The following is a 26331-nucleotide window of genomic DNA, read 5'->3' on the forward strand; positions in this document are numbered from 1 at the left end:
AAGTACAGACGAAGGATTTGACAAACACCGTGAATGAACAAACCGACTCAGCCTAAGGCTGTTATTTCCTAAGTCCCTCTGCAATAATATAAACTTCTAACAGTGTAAGGAAGACATCCCAGTTCTCAACGAACCCTTCACCTGGCCTGGGGAAACGGAAGTGACACATACACGCCCCGGAGCCCACTGATCCAGTATTAGCCCTGTTGTGGCTTTTTGTTCATAACAACCTTCCACATATTTATACGTTTAAAAACTTCACCTATTTGTTTCCTCTACTTAGTTGAACGCAGGCTTCATTTATTTGACACGATAGAGCAATTGACGTTGTGTGTGTTGGGGTTAACATCAGATTACGCCTCTGTATCAATGCACACATTTAACAGGATGCATGTGTCACGCGTTCCCAGTCCCAGCATTTACACAGCCTCTCTCAGTACACACTCCTCAGCCACGATAAGAGCTAGAAATTTTCACTCAACCCCTTTCCTCTAGACCGTCTGACTTTTTTCCTACTGGTTTTCGGTGACATAAAATAAAATATAATTGACAACTGAAGGCACCACCACATTCACTGCATTCATAAGGCTTCTCTCCGGGGCAAACCCTCTGTTGTCTCCTGCGGGTGCACATCTGGCCACAGGCTGTCCCACTAGGACTACGTTCCTGTTTGCCAGGAGCTCGCTGAGGTTTACGGGTGTCTGAGGGGCCGCAGAAGGCACCTGCACTGTCACCGTATTAAGGTTTTTCTCTTGGAGCACCACACTGCTCTGGGATGACCTGTGACTCTCCGAGGGAGGGTGTCCCACCTTGACGGCGTGCGTTTTCTGATGTTTGTTGAGGACTGACTTCCCTCTGAATGATTTCCCACACTCACTGCAGCTATAGGGTTTCTCCCCCGTGTGAATTCTCTGATGTATAATGAGCTGGGGCTTCTCGATAAAGGCTTTCCCGCAGTCGCTGCATTCAAAGGGTTTCTCTCCTGTGTGAGTCCGCTGGTGCTTAATGAGACCTGTCTTCTGAGAGAGCGTCTTCCCGCATTCACCGCACACGAAGGGGGTAGTTCCCGTGTGAAATCTCTGATGGGCTGTGAGGCATGTCTTCTGGCTGAAGCCTTTTCCACATTCAGTGCATATGTAAGGTTTCTCACCTGTGTGAATCCGCAGGTGTACCATGAGATTGCCCTTCTGGATGAAGCCCTTTCCACACTCACTGCATATAAATGGTTTCTCTCCCGTGTGGGTTTTCTGATGTACATTGAGCCCTGACTTCTTGAGAAAGGCTTTGCCACACTCCGTGCATTCGTAAGGCTTTTCTCCTGTGTGGGTTCTTTGATGTTCGGTGAGCTTGAACTTTCTGAAGAAGGCTTTCCCACACAGGTTACATCGATGGGGCTTCTCTCCCGTATGGAGATTCTGGTGATCAGTGAGCCAGGACTTCTTGATGAAAGCTTTCCCGCATTCACCGCACACGTGAGGCTTCTTGATTTTTTGAGTTTCCTGATGCCTGATGCACTGGGGCTTAGTGCTGACAAGTTTCTGGCTTTCAGGGAACTGAGTTTCAGTATGAAATGGTTCATCGTTGGCACGGAGACAGGATTTCCCATCTCCAGTAACCTCAGCTGGGTTCTTTATCTCGTAGCTCCTGCTCTGGTGAAGAAAAGTTAAATGCGATTTCAGGCTTTTTCCACGTAAGTCAAACATGTCATGATTTTTCCTGAACAGAAAGTGAGCTCTGCTCTGAAGAACAGAATTTTCCAGTGGGCGGTGTTCGTGCCACCGTTCTGGTCTCTTCTCCGTGCTCTCATTTTGCAGGTGCTCCCGCAGGTGATCGTCAACTTTCCAGATTCCTAGGAAAGAAAAGAAGAATGAATTCTTCCAACGTCCTGATTTGGAATAAAGGTTTATCTTTAAAAACGCTTCGACGTGAGGTGTCTTTCTAGTGACGACCTCATGGTATGAGTGTAAATAAAACCCCATGTTTGATGTTCTTTGTACGTCAGAGAAAAACAGTCATAATGAATAAATACAGATCTGGCTACTTTCTGAATACGATTTCCTGTGAGCAGCAGAGCACAGTTTGCAGGACTGCCTCACCCGAACTGGTACGCGACAGACCCGCTCATTCCCCAGACCCTTACAGATGACCGCCTTTCCCGGAGCGATGCTAGTCTTGGGAACTCACAAACACACTCCCCCAGTGCCTGCAGCCTGCACTACGGTTTGCTAAAACCACTGGCTGATTTTTTTATTGAAGTATACTTGATGCACAATGTTGTGTTAGTCTCATGTGTACAGCATAATGATTCAGTTCTACTTTTTCAGGTTCTTTTCCATTATAGGTTATTGCAAGATAGTGAATACAGTTCCCTGTGCTCTGCAGTAAGTCCTTGCTGTTTATCTATTTCATACATAGCAGTTTGTATCTGCTCATCCCAAACTTCTAATTTATCCCTCCCTCCTTTCCCCGTTAGGTAGCTGTAAATTTGTTTTCTGTATCTGTGAATCTGTTTCTGTTTTGTATAGAAACTAAAACTTCTTTAGTTTTCTTAGATTCCACATATAAGAGAGATGATATTTGTCTTTCTGTCTGACTTACTTCACTTAGTATGACCACCTCTAGGTTCATCCATGTTGCTGTAAATGGCATTATTTCATTCTTTTTTAAAACCCAGTTGAAAGGGCAGGGACAGATGCAGGGAAAACAGCTGGAAGCTGTGAGCACTGGTGGGAGCGATGGAGAGGGAGAGAGGTGGACGAATCGGGGTTCATCCTGGAGGAAGACAGGCCTCCCCACGGAGGCACTGCTGTGGGTGACGCGAGGGACATTAGGAAAAGGACACAGCAGAGAACCCCGAGCACGTCTAACTTGCAAACTACACCTCGGAGACGTTCCCTTTCCTAAAAGAGGTGCCTCAGCCCCTACTGTTCCCTTACGCAACTTAATTTCACCACAGCGCTTTTCACCCGCTACACTTTTTTTTTTTTAATTTTGATTAATTTTATGTCTCGTCCTCTTAGAATGAAAGCTCTTGGTCTATTTGTTTTTTCAAGTGCTGTTACCTTCCAGCATACACTAGACTACTGAAAAAATCATTCCTACAGGAATGAATCAAGGACGCAATCACATGTATGGAACAGACTGGGAGGTTTAGGCAAGAAGGTGGAAATCCCTCTGAGCAAGCAGATGTATCACAGAGATCTTGGAAGGAGGAATTTCCTGTCATGTGACAGGTAACGCGGTTAACTGGGACTTAATGATATCAGAATATGGGGGGGGGAAGCTTTCCAGAAGTAAATACAACGGTACTGTCTATAATGAATGAGAAGAAAGTTCAAAATTAGTAAATACACAAAGGAATGAATTCGAACTTAGCAAGAGTTATGATGAGGTGTAGGCTGGAACTGAGAGCGGAAAGGTGCAGTGGTTAGAGGACAGGGAGGAATTCAGTTTTGTCTCTGGAGAGAGGCCTCGGCAGGTGCAATTTCACAGCAAGGGAGGGGAGAGTATACAGAAGGGAGGGATTTGAGGACCCAGGGAAAAGAAAACTGTGCAAACAAGAAATCAGGAGGTGGGTAAAATAAAGAAAAAACAGATCCCAGAAGAGACAGTGTCTTCTCTAAGAAGGGACATATGTTTCTCTAAATGTCTACAAAGAGAAAGAGGTCTCGGGAGGGGGAGGGCATGGCTCAGTGGCAGGGCCTGTGCTTAGCATGCACGAGGTCCAGGACCTCCGTTAAAAATCAATCAATCAATCTAATTGCCTCCCCTGCAAAAAAAGTTTTTAAAAAAAGAGGTCTCACAACAGGAGAGATGCATGGAGGCCCTGCTTACCCGTCCCAACCCCCCTGACAACTGTGACTCTGCTCGGACCAGCCAGAACGTCCTTTCCATGGCTTGTCGCCTGGCCCGTCTCACGCTCACCTGAACGGGTCCCACAGGGGACTTCATCTTCTATCGTCCAGGCTTCTCCTTGACCCAACCTGGAGAGTACGTCTGGCCTGCTGGCTTCATACCCTGTTCATGGAAAATGAGAGAAGACGCAGACCTACTGAGTTGGACGTGGGGTCTGTGAAGACAGCAGAACGCGACCTGTGAGGACTGAACGATGTCACAGCCTGCAAAGTACAGGCTCTTCTCTCAGGAGAAGGGAGAATACACCCACTTCTTGTGGGCCCGAGAATCTACCGCGTCGGAGCACCAGACGCTCCAGAGCTCCCAGACGCTGAGAAAGGAAAGGCCACTGACTGCGGCCCCTCCGAGTGACCCGGGGAGCGTCCTCACCCACAGACACCAGGTGGCTGTAGTTCTCCAGCATCACGTCCCGGTACAGGGCCTTCTGGGCAGGCGCCAGGAGCTGCCACTCCTCCCACGTGAAGTCCACGGCCACATCGTCAAATGTCAGGGATTCCTGTAATAACAGTGGAATTTAATGCAGTGATGCCCTTTTCATGATACGGAAGAAATGTTCACGTTTTTCAGCTCATTTCCACTTTATAGGCTGCATCAAGATATCTAGTAGGTATTTTTTTAATTTTATTTTTGGTTTTGTTTTGTGCTTAGGAATAATTTTTTTTTATTTTATTTTGGAGCGGAGGTAATTAGGTTTATTTACTCATTTTTAATGGAGGTACTAGGGACTGAACCCAGGACCTCACGCATGCTAAACAGGCGCTCTACCACTGAGCTGTACCCTCCCTCTCTAGTAGGGTTTTGATTTCAATATATCATTGAAGAAGCAAATGTCTAACAAAATAGTCTCTAATGGTGAGTCACCCATCCATCCATTTGTCCAGTTAGAAGTTTCTATAATGTGCAGAAGTTAAATCTCGTTAATCTAGAAATACAACATTCATATATACACACGACAGACAAAAGATACACACATTTATACCTATAGATTAATGGAAGTGATTTTTTACAGGCATCTACAAATGCATTAGTGAACAAAAGAAAGAAGAAAACAAACCACAAGTCACCTGGGCCTGGATCATTTCCTTCCGTTCTCCGAAAATACCTGGCGATGCGCAGGCTCTGTCCTTGTGTCTCCTGGATCTGCTCTGAATTTCTGTTCTGAAATCTGTCTTTAATTGAGCATGTCCCCAGAAATGCTATATAGTCTTCCTCTTCAACTGATGCTTTTGCTCCTGGGGAGGCAGGACCTGTGGGTTGAGGAGAAAATTCAAGCTGCACGTACATTTCCTCTGGGCCCAGATGCTACCGCTGCTCCTGAAACTCACCTGAACCCAATGCCCACAGCATCACTAAGTGTCCCTTACCTTGGTGTCCCAGAAGATTTTATACCTTTGGCCAAAAAGCCTAAGACTCTGACCGTAGTGGGGGTGTTCCTTTACTCCATGAAGCTGAAGTGGGGTGGCTGTCGAAGGACACAGGGTAACTGAGACCCATCCCAGCAGCCTCCGGAGCAGGAGAACCTCAGGAAGCTCAGTTACACAAAGGGACCATCTGGAAGGAGGGGAGCTGGGCGCTGTTTTCCTTTAAACCCTGTGTGCTCAGGTACCTCTTTAAACGTTTGTGTATGCCCTGCAGGTACACACACTTCAGTTGGAAACCAATGTACTGGGCAAACCAGAGGCATTGTCTTCTAAGCAATGATGATAATATCTTAGGAGGTTTTAAATACATAAAAAATTAAAATATAAATTAATAGTACATAAATTAGTAGGTGGCAAATGAAACTGAGGTGCTAGTAATTTTCTTAAAAGTACATTATTTGTGGTGTTACGAGAAGATGGAAATGTGATAATAAGAAACTCATCCAAAAGAAGGTATGATTCTGAGTTGGAATATGTGTGTGTGTGTTTTTAACACACCACCAAACAATTCTACACCCCCAGCTAGGTGTCCTGCAGTTCTCCTCAGCTCTGACACTACCTACCTGGAGATAAAACCAGATCCCGCAGGTTAACCGCTCCATCCTCCAAGACTGGTCCCCACCTCCTACTTCCTGTGCGAACATAAGTCCAGCTTGTCACTTGTGCTTCTGACCTACTGGCCACGGATCACAGGTTCCAATGACTCCCCCCCAAATCCTAGGACTGATTAATTTACCAGAGCAGCTCAAAGAACTCAGAGAAACATTTTCCTGACTATATTTACTTATTATAACTCAGGAACAGCCAGATGGAAGAGATGCCTGGGGCAGGGTGTGTGTGAAGCATGGAGGAGCCTCCACGCCCTGAATGGGAGCGCCACTCTCCCTTCACAGCCACACGTCTACAAACTCAGGAGCCACTCCACTCTGAAGCATGCATCTGAGATATACACACCTTAAAAAATATGAGCATATTTGGACAAGAGGACGTGGACACAAATTTTCACAGCAGTATTATTCACAATTAACCAAACTGCAAACAATACAAGTTTAATAAACAGTATAAAAACCATATACTCAAACAATGGAAAGCTATGGAAAAATTACAATCTTTGCTCAGCTTGCACGTTAAGAAGGCTTTTTACATTTTGGGAGGATTGTAAAAAATAAAGAAGTATATGTGGATAGGTAAACAACAAGGTTCTACTGCACAGCCCAGGGAACTATTTTTCATTCAATGGAATGAAAAAGAACGTGTGTGTGTGTGTGTGTGTGTGTGTGTGTGTGTGTATACACAACTGAATCACTATGCTGTACACCAGAAATGAATACACTGTAAATTAAAAAAAGGAAAATACTTTTAAATTACAAAATAAAAAACAAATAAAAGCAACTCTCCTAAAAATAAAGGGATTGTAAAACAAATAAAGAAGTATATGGAGGGAGGTTATAGTTCAGTGGCAGAGTGCCTGCTTAGTATGCATGAGGTCCTGAGTTCAATCCCCGGTACCTCATTATTAATAAATAAATAAACAAACAGATCTAATTACCCACCCCCCCAAAAAAAATTTTTAAAGAATGTAAACCAAGTAAATAAATAAACAAAAAGAAATATATGTGAATAAACAACAAGGTCCTACTGCACAGCACAGGGACTATGTTCAGTACTTTGTAATAACTTATAATGAAAAAGAACACAAAAAAGAATATATGTATATATGCGTATATATACGTATATCTGAATCACTATAGTGTACACCAGAAATTAACACATCATAAACCAACTACACTTTAAAGGATTGTACTCAGCTTTAAAAATAAATAAGTAAATAAAATAAAGGTAAAACAGATCTGGGAATCTATCAGGCAAAAAACCAAAAAAGCAGCAGCATATGTGAGCAAATGTCTGTGGCTTGCAAATCCCAAAGTATTTACTGTGCGGATATTTACATAATACATGTGCCCGATCCTTGTTACAGAGGGAAAAAAATACACCTATGTGCAAAAGCATGAATGAGTCTCACAAACACTGGGCAAAAGAAGACTGACATTAAAAAATGCATGATGTAAAGTTACACTGATGCACAATTGAAAACAGGCAAAACTAAATAAACTATAATGATTAGAAAATGATTAAATTATATTATAAAACCATAAAGAAAAGCCTGAAAGTGCTTGCTCTTCAGACAAGATAGTATTTACCTCTGGGAGTGAGGATGTAATATAACTGGGAAGAGGCTTACAGAACACCACCGGGGTGCTGGCAGTGTTCTGTATCTTGACCTGGGTACTGTCTATCTAAATGAACATATTTCTTTTATACTAGCTTGCAGATCTTTTAAATTAACAAAGAAATAGAAGAGCTCAAAAATACTAAAAGCTGTTATTTGAAAAGGCCAATAAGCATACATATTTAGAGTCAAAGGAGAAAGTGCAAATAAAGGATATAAGGAATTAATGGGAGACATAACTCAGATAAAATATGGGTTTTGATCTGAAACAGCACCATAAATATCTTTATGTCCTTAAATCTGAAATCCTAGATTTATCCTCCTGAAAACATGTCAATTTCAGACAAGACAGCAGGTGAATTTATGAGCAGGCAACAAGACAAAGATGTTCAATATCATCCCTACTTTTCAACTTTGTACTGCAGAGTTGAGCCAATGCACTAAAATAAGAATGAGTTATAAACACTAGAAAGTAGGATCGAACATTTTCTTTTTTGTTTGTTTTTGTTTTACACATTTTAAAATAGATGAACAGCTGATTTACAATGTTGTGTTAGTTTATGATATACAGCATAGAGTGATTCAGTTATATATACATATACAAGGACCGAACATTTTCATCAATACCACTATCGATATGGAAAAAGAGATTCAAGGAATTACTTATTTAAAAGAGAGAAGGCTAAGACTGCCCCAGAAACCCCAAAGCAGATTTTTACATATAGAGCTGGCTAGAACTGCCCATGCACCTAGGCTCATTTCTTAGCACTAATTCAATCACTAGCAACGGGAACTCGAACCACATGATTGTCTAAGACCAACCAGGACTTACTAATAAACTGGGACATCAACTTGCCAGACGGATAGATAACTAAACCAAATGGAGATTCTGTCAGCAAAGAACAAAGTGTTCAAATATGTCAGGGAAGTAAGTTAACAGTGCCCGTTTCTACATATTAGCAAGTGAGTGGCAAACATTTTCTGCAAAGACAACAGACATAGACTTTCGACTTTAGGGACCAAATTGTCTCTGTCACGACTATATTCTGCCTTTGTAGCGCGAAAGCCGCACAGACGATACAAAACAGATAGGCGTTGCTGGTTTAGTCCCTCAGTCGAGTCAAATTTTTCATTAAAAGCTAAAAATCAGATGGTTTTGAACTCCTGCCCTGGGCTGTACCGCCTGCTGTTCCAGCAGCCTAAGTTGGAACTTTATCCCAACCTCCAGCCAGGGGTCCTGGGCGTACAAAGCTTCAGCCCTCAGAAGCCTCTTTATACGGCAGACACCGAGTACACACTTCCTTATTAATCCGAAATCCGGCCCAGACACTCACATGTGACCACCCCGGTCCCCAAACCACTGAGTCCCAAATGAAACCCCCAACCTGAACCATACACTGCGATCATCGTAAATGCCACCTGCAGCCCTGCAAGCGGCGCGACCTGCAGAAACCCACACCCTGACAACTGTGACAAGGGCACTGGTCTCGAGACTCTTCATCGTACTGACTCCCAAGACACCCCCAGTCCCAACCACAGACAAAACCCGCGTCTGGTTCCCCTCAAATCCCTCATATCCGGTTCCCACCTGGTTCCCGTTAAATACCTTCGTCTAGACGGTTCTACCCTCTCCCTCCGCCCCCGGCAATAATCCCACGGGTCCAGATTGCTCCACGTCCACTCGGCACCCTGGGTAGAACAAAACCACCAGTGGGACCAAAGAAAAAAAAATCCAGAGACAAAACCACACACTGACCTAATTTTCCCCAGACCGACTAGAACTCTAAACGTCGTACTTCCGTGAACTGCTTGGATTTCTAGACTCGTCCACCTCTGTCTACGGCGGCCGAAGTGGACCTGCGGTGTTTGAGGAAACGCGGAGACCGGATTTCCGGTGTGTCCTTGGGAGGCAATATGTCCGCGTCCAGGTCGCTGCTACCTGGGGGCAGCCATGTTGAGACACCTGACGTACAGAAGGCAAAGAGGGCGGGTTTGGGGACCAGGAGCCAGAGATGGTCGGGCAGGTGAGAAGCCCCTGAAGTTATCTCATTTGCTGGCGCTGGGACTCTTGCAGAAAACAGGTAAAATTTCAGTCTCAAGCCTCGCAAGGCAAACATGGTGCAGACTAAGAAGCTTTCGGTGGGCTAAACAGAGAAGTAACATGGCCGCGGCGTAAATTATCCGCTTTGTATTAAAAAAAACAAAAACAAACAAACAAACAAAAGTTTCCAAACGGGGAAGCAGTTCAGGTGTCGGTAGGCACTGGAGAACGCACTCCTAGAAAGAGAAAAGATAATACACCCGGTAAACGAACACCACGGAAAGATTCCTGCCGGAAAATAGGCTGCAGGAAGCTGTTTTTAAAACAAAGAGACTCGCTGACTTAGTAAACAATCTTATGGTTACTAGGGAAAGGCGACGGGAAGGGATAAATTTGGGAGTTTGAGATTTACAAATGTTAGCCACTATATATGAAAATAGATTTTAAAAAGTTTCCTTTGTATAGCGCAGGGAACTATGTTCAATTATCTTGTAATAACCTTTAATAGGAAAAATATGAAAATCAAATATATGTATGTATCTGCATGACTGGGACATTGTGCTGTACACCAGAGATTGACACATTGTAATTGTACTTAAATATTTAAAAAAAATAAATAAAATTGTGCTTTTGTAAAACAAAAAGATTTCCAGAAACTGGTACACTGTGGGGCTGGCCATCAACTAGGGAAAAAGGCTGCCGGGGAGAGCCTAAGTTGTGACTGGAATAGGCCACTAAAAGCGAGTCCAGTGAAGGTTTGGAGTCAGTGGGGAAAGCACAACCTGAATCCATCCTCATAACGCAAGGGTGATGATGGATACAGTAATCCAGGATTTAGGGCAAAGAATGTCAAAATTGGGTGTGCATCAGGTCATTGTTAAAAACGCTGAGTGCTGGATTCCAGCCCCAGAGGTTCTGCTTTAGGAGATGTGGGATGGGACTGGGAAATTTGCATTCAGTTTCTCAGAAAATCCGCGGCAGGAAGCCTGTCATATACAGTCATTGGAAACAGTGCTGGAATTTCTCTCGTTACAAATACTATGATGGGGGCCTCCCCTCAGCACTTCAGTCTTGGCTTGGACTATATCCAGAGAAGCGGGGTGGGGGCACCTTCCCCATCATTACCAGTAAATTATTATAAACTACTGTTACTGGGCTTTATTTTTCTTCAAAGGACTTACCACTTCCTGACATAATCCCTTTAGTGTCTCCCTCCCTTGCTATCCTGTAACATCCAGAAAGGCTGTTCCTTTGCCCGTTTTGTTCACTGTTATCTTCAGTGTGTAACAGTGTTGCTGCTTTAAAATATACCTGGAGTGAATAACCTAGCTTTTAAGGTTGAATTCTGAGACAGCCACAGAGTGTCAAACTTCCATTTCCTTCCCTACGAGCCGGACTCACTGTTTATAACTTGGGTAGGTGGCTAACTACGGGATAGTTAGGAAAGGATTCTGGAGAGGGAGAGGCCAAGAGCCCGGCTCCCAGGACGGAGAAGGAATAATGAGGAAAAACCACATGGGTCAATTCAGCAGGTAACAGAGAAGCTGGAATTTTTGAATCCACGGCATCGTTTAAGAATGTCACCTCCCATCCCCTGTATTCTCCTCCATTCTTAGAGACTAAGATTCTTGTTCTGCTGTTTATTAAGAGGCTCCTTTTGCTTTGTTGCTCTGTCCAGTTGATACTGTTACCATGTCTCTAACCACACATGGTTTGGGGAAGACAGCCGTGTTCTTCAGGACGGCCTTCCAATGACTCACGGCCTTCAATGACAGAATATTCTGATAAGCCCAATAGCTCATTCATCTTTGAAATCAATACATGATGTCTTAATTTTTCCATGCTGGGAAATATTAAAATCATGTAAACCAGGGCTCGCCAACATAACTTTCTAGGATTATGGAAAGGACCGATTTCTCTCAGGAGATACTTTTCAGCCATGTACTTAGCTACAAAGTTTTGCTCCATTATCTGGGCTGTCCGATGTGGGAGCCTCTAGTCACCTACGGCTGCTGACCACTTGAAACATGATTTAGTGCAAGTAAGGAACTAATTGTTTCTAAGCTTTAACATTTAAATAGCAAAAAAAAAATCATCAAGGAATTTTTAATCTACTTGGGAGATAAGACACAGGCATTTAAAAAAAATAACTTACTTGTATCTTCAAGTGCTTAAAGCCCATTAAGAGTGGTCCATGCCATCCCTCAAAATAATATACCACTTAAACAAGAAACTTTTGTAACCCCTTGAACCAATACTCCATATTTGCTATGGACTGAATGTTTACGCCCCCCAAAACTCGTACTTGGAAGCCTTATCCAAAATATGAAGGGGTTGAGAAGTGAGGCCTTTGAGGGGTGACTGGTTGATGAGGATGGAGTCCTCGTGAATGGGATTAGTACCTTTCTAAAAGGCATCGGAAAGAGCACCTCTGCCCTTTCCTGTGTGAGGTCACAATGAAAATGACTGTCTTCTGTGAACAGCCTGTGTTACACGCTGAATCTGCTGGCATCTTAATCTCAGACTTTGTAGTTTCCAGGACTGTGAGAAATAAATTTGTTTTTATAAGCTACCTCGGCTATGGTATTATTTTACCACAACCAGAAACTAAGAAAATACCTGTTTCACCTGGTGTACATACTGACATCCTCTTACCAGATTAGCTGATATGGAAAGATAATCCAGTTACCTCAAAGCTCTCTCCAGGAGACCATGGGCTTGGTCACCATGGTGTCCTCACTCCTAGAACAGGACCCAGTGAAAAAGAAGCATTCCACAGATACTCAGTACCTCAACAAACGGACTCGATCTAAGACCCAAACTGGCTCCACCTAAGTCCCTTTGCATAACCTGCATTTCTAAAAGTTTAAGGAAGACATCCCAGTTTTCAACGGATCCTTCACCTTGGCCTGGGGAAACTGAAGTGATATATACATGCCCCATATCCTGCTGATCCAATATGAGCCCTGTTGTGGCTTTTTGTCCATACAACCTTCCACGTTTATGTTTAAAAACTTCACCTACTTATTTCCTCCACTTAGTTGAACTCAGGCTTCTTTCATTTAACGGACACAAAAAAGTGACTGGTGTGTGTGTGCTGGTGTCGCCCTCAGATTATGCCTTTGCATCAATGCATTTTATTTAGCACGATTCCCAGTCTCAAGATTTATACAGTGTCTCTCAGTATAGACTTTCCAGCCATGATATGAGCTAGAAATGTTTGCTCAATAATTTATATCTTTTACACATAGTAGGGCTCTGAATTTCTCTTCCTACTGGTTTTCTGTGACATAAAATAAGACATAATTGACGACTGAAGGCACGACCACATTCACTGCATTCATAAGGCTTCTCTCCGGGGCAAACCCTCTGTTATCTCCTGCGGGTGCACATCTGGCCACAGGCTGTCCCACTAGGACTACGTTCCTGTTTGCCAGGAGCTCGCTGAGGTTTACGGGTGTCTGAGGGGCCGCAGAAGGCACCCGCGCTGTCACCGTATTAACGTTTTTCTCCTGCACGGGCTCACTACTCTGTGAGGAGCTGGGACTCTCTGTGGAAGGATTTTCCACCTTGACTGTATCTCCACGTTTCTCTCTTGTGTGTATTCTCTTATGTTTAACCAGGCAAGACATGTAGGCAAAAGCTTTCCCACACTCACTGCAGATATAGGGTCTCTCTCCCGTGTGAGTCCTTTGATGGACAATGAGCTTTTGCTTTGTCGTGAAGGCTTTCCCACAGTCGCTGCATTCAAAGGGTTTCTCTCCTGTGTGAATTCTTTGATGTTTAATGAGACCTGACTTCTGGGAACAGGATTTTCCACATTGACTACACACAAAAGGAGTCTTTCCTGTGTGAAATCTCTGATGGGCTATGAGGCATGTCTTCTGGATGAAGCCTTTTCCACATTCAGTGCATATGTAAGGTTTCTCGCCTGTGTGAATCCGCTGATGTACAATGAGATTGCCCTTCTGGATGAAGCCTTTCCCACAGTCACTGCACACATACGGTTTCTCTCCCGTGTGGGTTTTCTGATGGATATTGAGCCTTGATTTCTTGAGAAAGGCTTTGCCACACTCCGTGCATTCGTAAGGCTTTTCTCCTGTGTGGGTTCTTTGATGTTCGGTGAGCATGAACTTTCTGGAGAAGGCTTTCCCACACAGGTTACATCGATGGGGCTTCTCTCCCGTGTGAATTATCTGATGATCAGTGAGCCAGGACTTCTTGATGAAAGCTTTCCCACATTCACCACACACGTGAGGCCTCTCTATTTTTTGAGTTTTCTGATGCCTGATGAATTGGGATTTAGTGCTGATAAGTTTCTGGCTTTTGGGAAACTGAATTTCAGTATGAAATTGTTCACTGTTGGCATGGAGACAGGATTTCCCATCTCCAATAACCTCAGCTGGGTTCATCTCATAGCTCCTTCTTTGGTGAAGTAAAGTTAAATGTGATTTCAGACTTTTTCTGTGTAAATCAAACATTTGATTTTGCCTGAACAGAAAATGAGTTCCGCTCTGAAGAACAGAATTTTCCAGTGGACAGTGTTCATGCCGTTGTTCTGGTCTCTTCTCCGTGCTCTCATTTTGTAAGTGCTCCAGCAGGTGATTGTCAACTTTCCAGATTTCTAGGAAAGAAAAGAAGCATAAATTTTTTTAATACCTTGCTATGAGGTGTCTTTCTAGTGACAACCTTATGTTATGAGTATAAATAGAACTCATGTTTAAATGTCCCTTGCACATTGGAAAAAACAATACAATCAAGGCAAAAGAAAAATAGTGTAAAAACACAAGGTTGGGGCAAGATGAAAGGGAAAGAAATAGCTCAGTGGTAGAGCACATGCTTAGCATGCATGAGGTCCTGGCTTCAATGCCTGGTACGTCCATTAAAAAAAAATTTTTTTAAAAAGCAAGTTTATGTCAATCACAATGAATAAATACAGATTTGGCTACTTTCTAAATATTGGCTTTGCAAATCATGCAGAGATTAAAAATGCAAGATACTTCCTGTGAGCAGCAGACCACAGGTTGGAGGACCACCTCACCCAAATTGGTGAGGGACAGACTCATTCATTCCACAGATCCTTACTGATGACTTTTGTGTACTGGGAATGGTGCCAGAGTTGGAGGTACACAATCATGTTCCTCCTGTTCACGGAACCTACACTGTAGTTGGGTAAAAGCATTTCAGAGGACAGAGACAGACACAAGGGAAACAGCTAAAGGTTGTGAACACCGGTGGGTGGGAGTGAGGTGGAGGAGATCAGGGTTGATTCTGCAGGAAGACAGGCCTCCCCACGGATGCACTGCTGTGGCTGGCGTGAGGGGAGTAGAGGTAATGATACAGCACAGAACTCTGAGCACCCCTAACCTGCCCTCTCCACAACAGACCTGGTTTCCCAGCCCAATTTCCTTCTCCACCTGGCATCTCCACCCCAGTAAACAACAGCTCTACTCTACTCTTTAACCACCACACAACTTCTCAGCATCACCCTTCATCTGTTTCTCTCGCTCACACACCATCTCCACCTCAGTGATCAATCCCACTTGCTCTCCTTTATAGATACACCCAGACTCGGACCAACATCTGCCCCTTCCACCCTTGTGAAGCCAATCGCTCTCTCTTGCACTGCAGCAGTAGCCTCCCACTGGGCTTTCCTGTTACCCTCCTGCAGGCTCCTGTCTGTTTTCTACACATTAACCAATTGGATCCTTTCAGCATCAGTTATATCACATCAAGCCTCCTCTGCTCAAAACTCCCAAATCTTTTCCCATCTCATTAGGAATAAAATCAAGGTCTTGACCTAGATGTCCATCAACAGATGGCTGGATAAAGAAGGTGTGTGTGTGTGTGTGTGTGTGTACAGGCATATACATACACACAGTGGAATATTACTCAGCCATAAAAAAAGAATAAAATAGTGCCATTGGCAGCAACATGGATGGTCCGGAAGATAGTCATTCTAAGTGAAGTAAGCCAAAAATAAAAAGAAAAATACCATGTGATATCACTCATATGTGGAATCTTAAAAAAAAAAACCACAAATGAACTTATTTATGAAACAGAAATAGACACTCACAGACATAGAAAACAAACTTATGGTTACCAAAGGGGAAAGGGGGGAAGGGATAAAACAGGAGTTTGCGATTAACAGATATACTTTACTATATCTAAAACAGACAAACAACAAGGACCTACTGTATACCACAGGGAACTATATTCTTTCTTGTCAAAACATAAAATGGAAAGAATCTAAAAAGAAAGTATATATATATATATGTATATGTATAACTGAATCACTTTGCTGTACACCTGAAACTAACTTTGTAAATCAACTATGCTTCAATAAAAAATATGAATTGGAAAAAAAACTTCTAAGGGAAAATAAAAAGTAAATCAATTATACTTCAATTAAAAAAAAATCTCACAGTGGGAGGGTGGAGCTCAGAGCATCTGCTTAGCATACACGAGGTCCTGGGCTTTATCTCCAACACCTTCAATCAATCATTCAATCCAATCACCTATTTCCCCTAAAAAAAGATACACATCATTGTATGTATGTTAAAAAAAATTAAATGATAATTTTTTTCTTAATCTCATTTTGCCTTCTACAGGCAGCATATCCAGAATCTGACCGGCACTCACCCTTCACCCATGATGCACCCAGCCATTCTCCCCGTCTCTGTGTTGTGCAATAGCCTCCCACGTGGCCCTCCTGCCTGCACCCCTGCCCACTACCGTCTACACAGTGCCCAAAGGGCTTGTTTGCAAATGTAAATCATTTCATGTCATCCCAGGACTCTGGAACTCCTCATGCTTCGTCTCATGAGGAGTAAAACTGCAATTTCCTGGAATGGAGAACAGGACCAGTCTCACTCTCCCCGCCCCCAGCTGTTCCTGCCTCTTTGGCCTTTTCCCATCATGTTTCTGGAAGCTCGCTCTGCTCCGTCCCCACAGGCTCCTTCCTGTTTCTCAAACACATTGCTGGCTTGGGCTTTTAAACTTGCCATCTCTATGCGGAGAACTCCTAACTCGGCAGCCACCTGACTTCCTGCATTTCTTGGTTCAAAGGCACCTCATCCAAGAGGGTCCTAAAAGAGGAGCCCCAGCACGTTCTCTTCCATTATATGACTACATTTTTTTTTATCACAGCACTTTTCACCCCCATGATGTATTTTTATGTTGATTAATTTCTTTTTCTTTAAATTTGTTTCTCTCTTTTGAATTGAAGTATAGCTGGTTTACAATGTGCTAGTTTCTGGTGTACAACACAGTGATTCAGTTATACACATATATATTCCTTTTCATATTCTTTCTCATTCTAGGCTATTGTAAGATACTGAATATAGTTCGCTGTACTTTACAGTAGGACCTTGTTGTTTATCTATTTTACACAGAACAGTATCTGCTAATCCTAAACGCCCAGTTTATGCCTCCCCACCCCTCCCTTTCCATATTAATTACTGTAAGTTTGTTTTCTATGTCTGTGAGTCCGTTGGTTAATTTCTTGACTCTCTTCTCTTAGACTGAAAGCTCATGATCAGTCTGTACGCTTTTTTTGACTGTCCTTACTCCGGCATACACCAGGTCATCAAACAGTGTAAGGAGTGAATCAAAGAAACAATTACATTTATGGAACACAGTGGGGAGAATTTAGGAAAGAAAATGGAAATCCATATCTTGGTGAGCAAGACCATATCACATCATAGAAGTCATAGAAACAAGAACTTTAATTGAAAGGTAACATGGTTAGCTGGGGCTAAATGTCATCAGAATACAACAGGAAGAAAAATGAGAATTTTAAGGATGTGAATACAATGGTAATGTCTACAACAAAAGAGAAGAAAGTTCAAAATTAGCAAATACACCAAGGAATTAATTTGAAGCAGGAAAGAGTCATGATTATGGGTTTCCCGGGAGGGAAGATGATCCGAGGCCCCGGCAGTCACCAGGAACTCAGGAGAGCTGCCACGAGATGAGTCATTTATGCAGAAGCCACACCGATGGGGGATCACACTGGGGAGATGTCAGTTCAGGTGGCTTCTCCAGTGAACCAGTGAAGGAGCTTATTATCTTATTCGAATGAAGAAAACCTTGAAGTTTAGGAGATCATTTGAGAAAATAGAAAAGAAAACCTTTGGAGAAGGTATCTCAGTGTGGGGATACGGCGCAGTGAAGACCAGTGTCTTTGGGGCACAGCATCCAAGAGGGGGTGGATGTCAGGAGGGAAAGCAACATTACCACTTGGGGGGAAGGTACAGGCGTCAGAGGACAGGGAGGAATTCAGTTTTGTCTCTGGAGAGAGGCCTCGGCAGGTGCAATTTCACAGCAAGGGAAGGGAGAGTATACAGAAGGGAGGGATTTGAGGACCCTGGGAAAAGAAAACTGTGCAAACAAGAAATCGGGAGGTGGGTAAAATAAAGAAGAAACAGATCCCAGAAGAGATAGTGTTGTCTCTCAGAAGGGACATAGTTCCCTCTAAATGACAAAGAAAAAGAGGTGTGACATCCAGAGAGATGCACGGAGGCGGGGCGGACAGAGCCCCAAACCCCCTCACAGTGGTGACTCCTCCCTGACCAGCTGGAATGTCATTTCCATGGTCTGCCCCCCTGCTGGCCTCACACTCACCTGAACTGGCTTGGCAGTGAACTTCGTCTTCCATCATCCATGGTCGTTCTTGGTCCAACTCGGAAAGTACGCCTGGGGTGCTGGCTTGATAACCTGTGCATGGAAAACGATACAAGATTTAGACCCACTGAACTGGGCCTGGGGTCTGTGAAGAGCACAGAACGTTACACTTGAGGACATGACAGAAGAAAACACACCCCTCTCGGTGTCTCCTCCACTGTCAGTGCTGCTTCACTTCCCACACCAGACATGTCGCTTTTCACCACATCAAGAAATTCCACGACACCAAGAGATGCTGGCTGGGCGTCCTACAATTTAACTCAATTCTGACTCTATCTGCCTGGTGATGGCATCAGATAACACAGGTTAGGGGGTCAGTCCCACAAGACCACCCCTCTGCCCCTTCATTCCTGGCACCCATTGTAAATTCAGGTTGTTTACTGAGTTTCTGATCGACCGTGAGTAGATCAATGGTTCCCACGACTCCCTTCTTGGTCGCTAGAGTGGCAGACAGAACTCAGGAACAGAGTTTCCTTACTAGATCCCTGGTGTATTATAAAAGGATGCAACTCGGGAACAGCCAGATGGGAGACACACAGTACAAGGTGTGTCGGAAGGGACAGAGCTTCTGTGCTCTTTCTTTTTAATTTTTTGTTTTTTCTTTAGGTTTTTTTTGTGGGGTGAGGAGTGGGGTAATTAGGTTTATTTGTTTGTTTAATGGAGGTACTGGGGATTGAACCCAGGACCTCATGCATGCCGAGCATGCGCTCTACCACTGAGCTGTACCCTCCCCACCTCTGTGCTCTTTCTGAGCACACCCTTCTCCGGGCACCTCCAGGTGTCCATCAGCCCGAAAGCTCTCCTTCTGGGGTCCTTCTAATGAAGCATGTGCTACTGATTACATCATTAGCCTTCGGTGATTGGTTTAACCTCCAGCCTGCCTGCCCTCCCCAGAGGTGTGTGGGGATGGGGCCGAAAGATCCAACCCTCTAATTGTGGTTGGTTCCCCTGGCAACCAGCCCCCAAACGTAGGTTATGTGGTGGCTTTCCAGAAATCACCTCAATAATGTAAACTCAGATCTGGTTCAAGGCATCTTGCTTTATGAGTAACAAAAGACACCCACTTCTCCTTTACACTCTTCTAACTTATGAAATTCCACAGATTTTAGGAGCTCTGTGCCAGAATTGGGGATAAAGACCAAATAAGCATATTTCTTGATATAAATCATAATATTGCACATAGCTACAAAGTAAAGCCTTTTCTCTCAGGAGAAGGGAGACTATGCCCACTTTCTCAGTCTCAAGGGGACTGAGAAAATCTACCACGTCAGACACTCCAGAGCTCTCAGACGCTGAGAAAGGAAAGGCCACTGACTGGGGCCCCTCCGAGTGACCCGGGGAGCGTCCTCACCCACGGACACCAGGTGGCTGTAGTTCTCCAGCATCACGTCCCGGTACAGGGCCTTCTGGGCAGGAACCAGGAGCTGCCACTCCTCCCACGTGAAGTCCACGGCCACATCATCAAATGTCAGGGATTCCTACAACAACAGTGGTGTTTAATGAAGTGATGTCCTTTTGACGAGATGGAAGAAATGTTCAAGTTTTTCTTCTCATTTCTACTTTAAAGGTGGGATCTATATATCTAGGGGTTTACTTGTTTTCTTGCTTTGTTTTTTTTAATCTTTTTTTTTAACTGAAGTATAGCTGATTTACAATATTGTGTTAATTTCAGGTGGACAGCATCGTGATTGTTTTATATATAATATATTTATTTCAGATTCTTATATATACATAATATATATATTCTTTTTCAGATTCATTTCCATTATAGGTTATTACAAGATGCTGAATATAAGTAAGACTCTGTTGTTTATCTTGTATTTTTAATGCAAATGGAAGAAGAAAACATAATAAAATATTAGGATCAAACTAATTGTAATTGTGTATTCAGTCAACCATCCATTTACCGTTAGACCTTTCTATAACGCGTAGAAGTTAAATCTTGTTAACCTAGAAACACTACACTCATGTATACAGGACAGACGTACATGCTGATGTCATCAGGATGACTGAGCATTTATAGCCAACCAATCAAAATCTTTTGTGAAGAGACTCAAGATGCCAGAATTACAAGAAACTACATATTTAATAAGCCTGTTTAAGGTGTATGAAGAAACTTATTTTTTGATATGTGTACTTTGTTGTGATCTGTCTTCAAATGTATCCTTAAGTCAGTTGTGTAATTAACAAAAATAAAGGCAACATAAGAAAAAGTGGATTAAGAATTTGGCTTTGAACATGGAAGCCAAGAGAGAGTCAAAATGTAGAGCCCGAGAAAACAGTCCCCACAGAAGTGCTCTCGCTTCAGACACCAGCGGCAGGCTCAGGGTCCCTGGGCTCACCCTCACTTCAGAAGAGCAGGCTACAAACTCCAGGGTCCCAAACACCCTCAGACACAATAATTAGCTAGAATGCCTCAGACAACTAACAAATCCATTAGGGAACAAAGGGAAGAAGAAAACAAACCACAAGTCACCTGGGCCTGGATCATTTCCTTCCGTTCTCTGAAAATACCTGGCGATGGGCAGGCTCTGTCCTTGTGTCTTCTGGATCTGCTCTGAATTTCTGTTCTGAAACGTCTTCAGTCAAGCGTGTCCTCCGAAATGCTGATACTAAATCCTGTAACTTCCTCCTTCAACTGATGCTTTTGGGAGGTAGGACCTGTGGGATGAGGAGAAAATTCAAGCTGCACGTACATTTCCTCTGGGCCCAGATGCTACCGCTGCTCCTGAAATTCACCTGAACCCAATGCCCACAGCATCACTAAGTGTCCCTTACCTTGGTGTCCCAGAAGATTTTATACTTCTGGCCAAAAAAGCCTAAAACTCTGACCATAGTGGGGGTGTTCCTTTACTCCATGAAGCTGAAGTGGGGTGGCTGTCAAAGGACACGGGGTAACTGAGACCCATCCCAGCAGCCTCCGGAGCAGGAGAACCTCAGGAAGCTCAGTTACACAAAGGGACCATCTGGAAGGAGGGGAGCTGGGCGCTGTTTTCCTTTAAACCCTGTGTGCTCAGGTACCTCTTTAAACGTTTGTGTATGCCCTGCAGGTACACACACTTCAGTTTGAAAACCAATGTACTGGGCAAACCAGAGGCGTTGTCTTCTGAGCAATAATGATAATATCTTAGGGGGGTTTAAAGACATCCTTTAAAAGTACACAATATTGTACACAATAAATTGGAAAATGGTAAATGAAGCTGAGGTGCTCTCAGACCCCTGTATTTTCAAAGAAGGATGTAAAAGTACTAATTCACGTGAACATTTGCCAAAGAAACGTTCCATGCTGTAAGTAACATCTAGAGTCATGATGAAAACTAACAGTTGTCTTAAGTACATAATGTCCATCCTAAAGGAAAGCGGAAACGTAACAAGAAGAAATTCATCCAGGGAAGAGGGTATAGATCAGTGGTTGAGGGCATGCTTAGCATACAGGAGCTTCCTGGGTTCAACCCTCAGTAACTCCATTAAAAAACAAAAAATAATTTAAAAACAAAAAAAGCCTGACATTAAAAAAAGATTATAATTACACTAACACACAACTAAAAATAGGCACAACTAAATAAAATATGATTAAGAGTGATTAATTTTTTCATATAATGAAACTATGAAGAAGAGCCTTTGACAACTTGGTATCGAGCAGAATGGTATTTACCTTTGGGTGCGAGGAGGTAATATAATCGGATAGAGGTTCACAGAACACCACTGAGGGGCTAGTAAGGTTCTGTTTCTCGACCTGGGTAATGACCGTTTTATATATATACATTAATTTTATACTGATTAACTTATAGATCTTTTCAATTAACAAATAAATGGAAGAATTCAACAATACCAAAAGCCTGTTCTTTAAAAAAGACTAACAAGACATACACATTTGTAGTGAAATAGACAGAGACTTGCTGCCAATAAAAAATGTAAAGAATTAATGGGAGACATAACTTAGATAAACTAGACAATTTTTTAGTCTTGAAAGAGCACTATGAACATTTTTTATGTTATTAAATTTAAAATCCTGGATGAACTCATAATTTTATGATCCTATCCTTCTGGAAACATGTTTACTTAAGGCAATGTAGCAGGTTAATTTTCGAGTAGACAACAGGACCCAGATGTCCACTACCACCCTACTTACTTTCCTACTTTGTATTGAAGAGTAGAAGCAATGTATTCAAATTAGAATGAATTATAAACCATAGAAACTGAACAGAAAAGGTTATACTCAGATAATATCATCATCGACGTGGAAAAAGAGATTCAAGGAAATACTTATTAAAAAGACAAAATGTTCCCCCAGAAACCCCCAAACAAAATGTCACATAATATGGCTGGCTAGACCAGAACCATATAGCTAAGCTCATTTCATACTAATGCGATCCCTAGCAACGGGAACTGGAACCGCCATGAGTAACTAAGACCAACCAGCATTGGGATATGGGTCGCCCTGCCAGAAGGATGGATACTAAACAAAATGGAGATTCCGTTAGCAAAGAATAAAGTGTGAACGCATGTCAGGCAAACAAGCAACAGTGTCCAGTGTTATATATTAAGTGGTGAGGGAAAGCATTGGCAAACATTTTCTGCAAAGCGACAGATATTATACATGTCTACTTGGAGGGTTAAGATGTGTCACAAGGACTCAATCCTGCCTTTGCAGGATGCACGCAGCCATAGACGACGCATAACAGATGGGCGTGGCTGGAGTAGTCCCTCGGTCTGCAGTTACTCAACTCCTGAACAAAAGGCTAAAAAATAGAAGGTGTCACACTACTCCCCTAGGCTGTAACGCCTCCCTTCCCAGCGGCCCAGGCTGGAAGATGGACCCAACCACCAGCCAGGGGTCCTGGGTGTCCAAAGCTTCAGCCCTCACAAGCCTTTCTGTACCACAGACGCTGAGTACAACACTTCCTTATTGACCCAAAACCTGTACCAGACATCCCATATGGTAACTGTCCATTCCATTCCTAACATCACTGAGCCCCATATTAATTCCTGAACCTGAACCTATGATGACCGAAAATACCACCTACAAGCTTTACAAAGTGATGCGCAAAGACCCTGTCAGTCGGGACACGCCCGATGATCTCTACAAATTCTTACTCGTTTTAACGACTCGCCCTTCCAAGGTACCCCAACCACAGAGAGCCGAGTCACAGACCCGCCCCTGGTTCCCTTCAAACGCCTCCACCTGGGCGCTCCCGCACCTGACCCCCGATAATTCCCCAAGTCCACAGGGCACCACTTGCACCTTGTGGACGTCACGTCACCCTGGGAGACAAATCTCCCCGGGGACAAAACACACAAAACTTCAAGGAACAAACGCACACACTGACCTGACGTTCTCCAGCCTGTAAGCAGACCGTAAACGGAACACTTCCGCGAACTGTTTCTACTTCTGGATCCGTCGCCTGGATTTTTCATCTACCTACGGGGGCCGACGAGGGCCTGAAGCGTTTGAAGAAACGCGGAGGCCCCTTCCGGCGTTTCTTTGAGCGGCAATATGTCCGCACCCAGGTCGCCGCGGCCTGGGGGCGGCCATGTTGGAACACCTGACGTACAGCAGGCAAAGGAGCGCGTTCCGGGGCCAGGAGCCAGGGATGGCGGGGCAAGTGAGAAGCCCCTGAAGTTATCTCGTTCCCTGGCACTTCGACTGTTGAGAAAACTAGCAGATTCTCAGAGACTCGAGATTTGCGAGGCAAATATGGAGCTACCTAAACCGCGTTCGGCGGACTGGGCAGAAAAGTAAGACTGCGCGGCCTTTATATTACTCTATTTTTTTTTTTTAAGGGTGGGAGGGGGCGGGTTTGGAAAGCGACGGAGTCCAGGTGTCCGTATAGCAGCAGAGAATGAACTCCTGAAAAAGAAAAGGCAATAAATACATCCGGTAAAGGGACATCCCAGAAAGCTTCGGAGGAAATTTTCTTGCAGGAAGCGGCTTTTACAGAGAGAATAAGATTTCAAGACACTGGCACCCTATGAGGCGACCGTCCATCGCGTTCAAGAGGAAAAGAGCGGCTGGGAGGAGGCCGAGTTCTGATTGGGATTGGAGCCTCGGGAAAAAGCCACTAAAAATGAGGACAGTCAAGGTCTGGAGCCAATGAGAAATGCACACCTAGAATTGAGTCCAAAAATATTTAAATTTCATCGGGTTAATTTTTTCAACAAACGATGCTGGGATAACGGTATACCTATTTGCAGAAAATAAAGACCTTTACCCATGCACAAAGATTAACTCAACATACATCACAGACCTAAACGTAAGAGGTAAAAGTATAAAACTTAGAGAAGCAAATGGGAGACAATCTCCACGAATCTAAGTTAGCCAGAGAGTTCTGAGATACGACAGTAAAGGATGAGCCATAAAAGAAAAAATAATACATTGGACTTAATTAATATTAAAAACTTTTGTAAAATGTTATGATAAATCACAGAGAAAAAAAAGTGACAATGAGTGTGTATATGTCCATGAATGACTGAAAAATTGTGCTGAACACTGGAATTTGACACAACACTGTAAAATCATTATGAATCAAAAAATGTTAAAAAAAAAACTTTTGTAGTTCTAAGCATAATTTTAAGAAAGTAATGTGTAGAACCAGAGATTAGGAGAAAATATTTACGCATTTAACATCTGCTAAAGGACTTGGATTCAGAACATACAAAGAATTCTCAAAATTCAATAATAACAAAACAACCATCCAGTTACTTTTGGGAGTTATAAAAATTTCTAAATATTGGACCGCAGTGAAAGTCGTACAACTCTATAAACTTGCTAAATGTCACTGAGTTGCACACTTACAACTGGTAAATGTTACATGTAAATTATAACCATGAAGCTGTTAAAATGAATTGTTTTTCTGTACTACAAAATTTATAGGGTATGAATTTTTTAGAAGACATCAAGGATAATTGCAAAATTATAAACCACCTAGGATTAAAAGTAAACGGAGATATCTAGGACATACAAGAAAAATGGTACAACACATTTGGAATGAGAATGTAAGAATTTGAATGAGAGCATCATAATATAAACTGAACAGAATTGAATATTTTATGTTTTTCAAGTATACCCACTCTAACGCATACTATTTATGTGACTCAAGTTGCCATCCTACCAGTTCACCCATGAGATCATTACAGCCACTTATTTTTAGTTATAATAGATATACAAAAACATTTTATAATATGGAAATATGTTTATAATGAGAAATTTAGTGATAAAATTAGATTACACTTTTTTTACAGTTTTATTGAGATATACTTGGCATAGATTAAACCTATTTTAAATAAACGTTTTATTTGGGGGGAAATTTTAGATTTACACAAAAGTCACAAAGTACTACAGAGAGTGTACTTATACCTTCATTCAACGTGCTTTCATGTGCATATTTTATGGTACATTTGTCAAACTGAGAAATCAACATTGGTGTAACACTCAACTAAATCACAGATTCTATTTGAATTTCACAGGTTTTTCCACTATTGTCCTTTTCCATCCCGGGATTCAACCCAGGGTACAATACTGCATCATGTTTCCTTGAATTTCTCTGTCCCATGACTATTCTTCAGTCTTCTCTTTTTCCTGTACTCAATTATTTGGAGGTGTCCTCATCAGGTATTTTGTATATTGTCCATCTTTTAGGCTGGTCTAAGTTTTCCTCAAACAGAGGTCATGCATTTTGGAAGACACCTCAGAATTGAAGTCCCTTTCTAATAACATCATATCTAGGGGTACAGAATATGAAAATGACAATGCTGAACTCCTGGTAAAGGGAATTTTTGCTAGGTTTCTCCACTGAAAATAGCAAAATGATTTCTGACCAGAAAGAACCATCACATCAACAGATTTCAAGGCTTATCAACGCTTAGTAGTAATGGTGGAAGGCTAAACACACAAATCAATGGAACAGAACAGGAATCCCAGAAAAGACCCACATAAATCAATACACTGTTTTACAGAGGTACTAAGGTTACTGGAGAAAGATAGACTTTTCAGCAAATGATGTTGGAACACTTAAGAGATCATAGGCAAAAAAAAAAAA

General features: G+C 42.8%; 1 protein-coding gene and 1 non-coding gene across 9 annotated transcripts in view; both read right to left on the reverse strand.

The window, feature by feature from the left end:
• Positions 1–279: 279 nt before the first annotated feature.
• The window catches only part of LOC102537993 (zinc finger protein 350-like), a 42174-nt gene continuing 16122 nt past the window's right edge, over positions 280–26331 (reverse strand). The window contains exons 1-6 of one of the 8 annotated variants that reach the window (XM_072968478.1): positions 9323–9814; positions 5900–5968; positions 4980–5162; positions 4285–4411; positions 3925–4017; positions 280–1849 (exon numbers count right to left, since the gene is read on the reverse strand). In XM_072968478.1, the coding sequence (XP_072824579.1) occupies positions 513–1849; positions 3925–4017; positions 4285–4411; positions 4980–4994 (1572 nt within the window). In that variant the 5' untranslated portion in view covers positions 4995–5162; positions 5900–5968; positions 9323–9814 and the 3' untranslated portion in view covers positions 280–512. The other 7 variants (XM_072968476.1, XM_072968477.1, XM_072968479.1 and 4 more) reach the window with 7 other exon arrangements.
• TRNAA-GGC (transfer RNA alanine (anticodon GGC)) lies at positions 18951–19023 on the reverse strand. Its single transcript has one exon. It is a non-coding gene; the product is annotated as a tRNA-Ala (tRNA).

This window comes from Vicugna pacos, chromosome 9, assembly GCF_048564905.1.
Source record: "Vicugna pacos chromosome 9, VicPac4, whole genome shotgun sequence".
NCBI lineage: Eukaryota > Metazoa > Chordata > Mammalia > Artiodactyla > Camelidae > Vicugna > Vicugna pacos.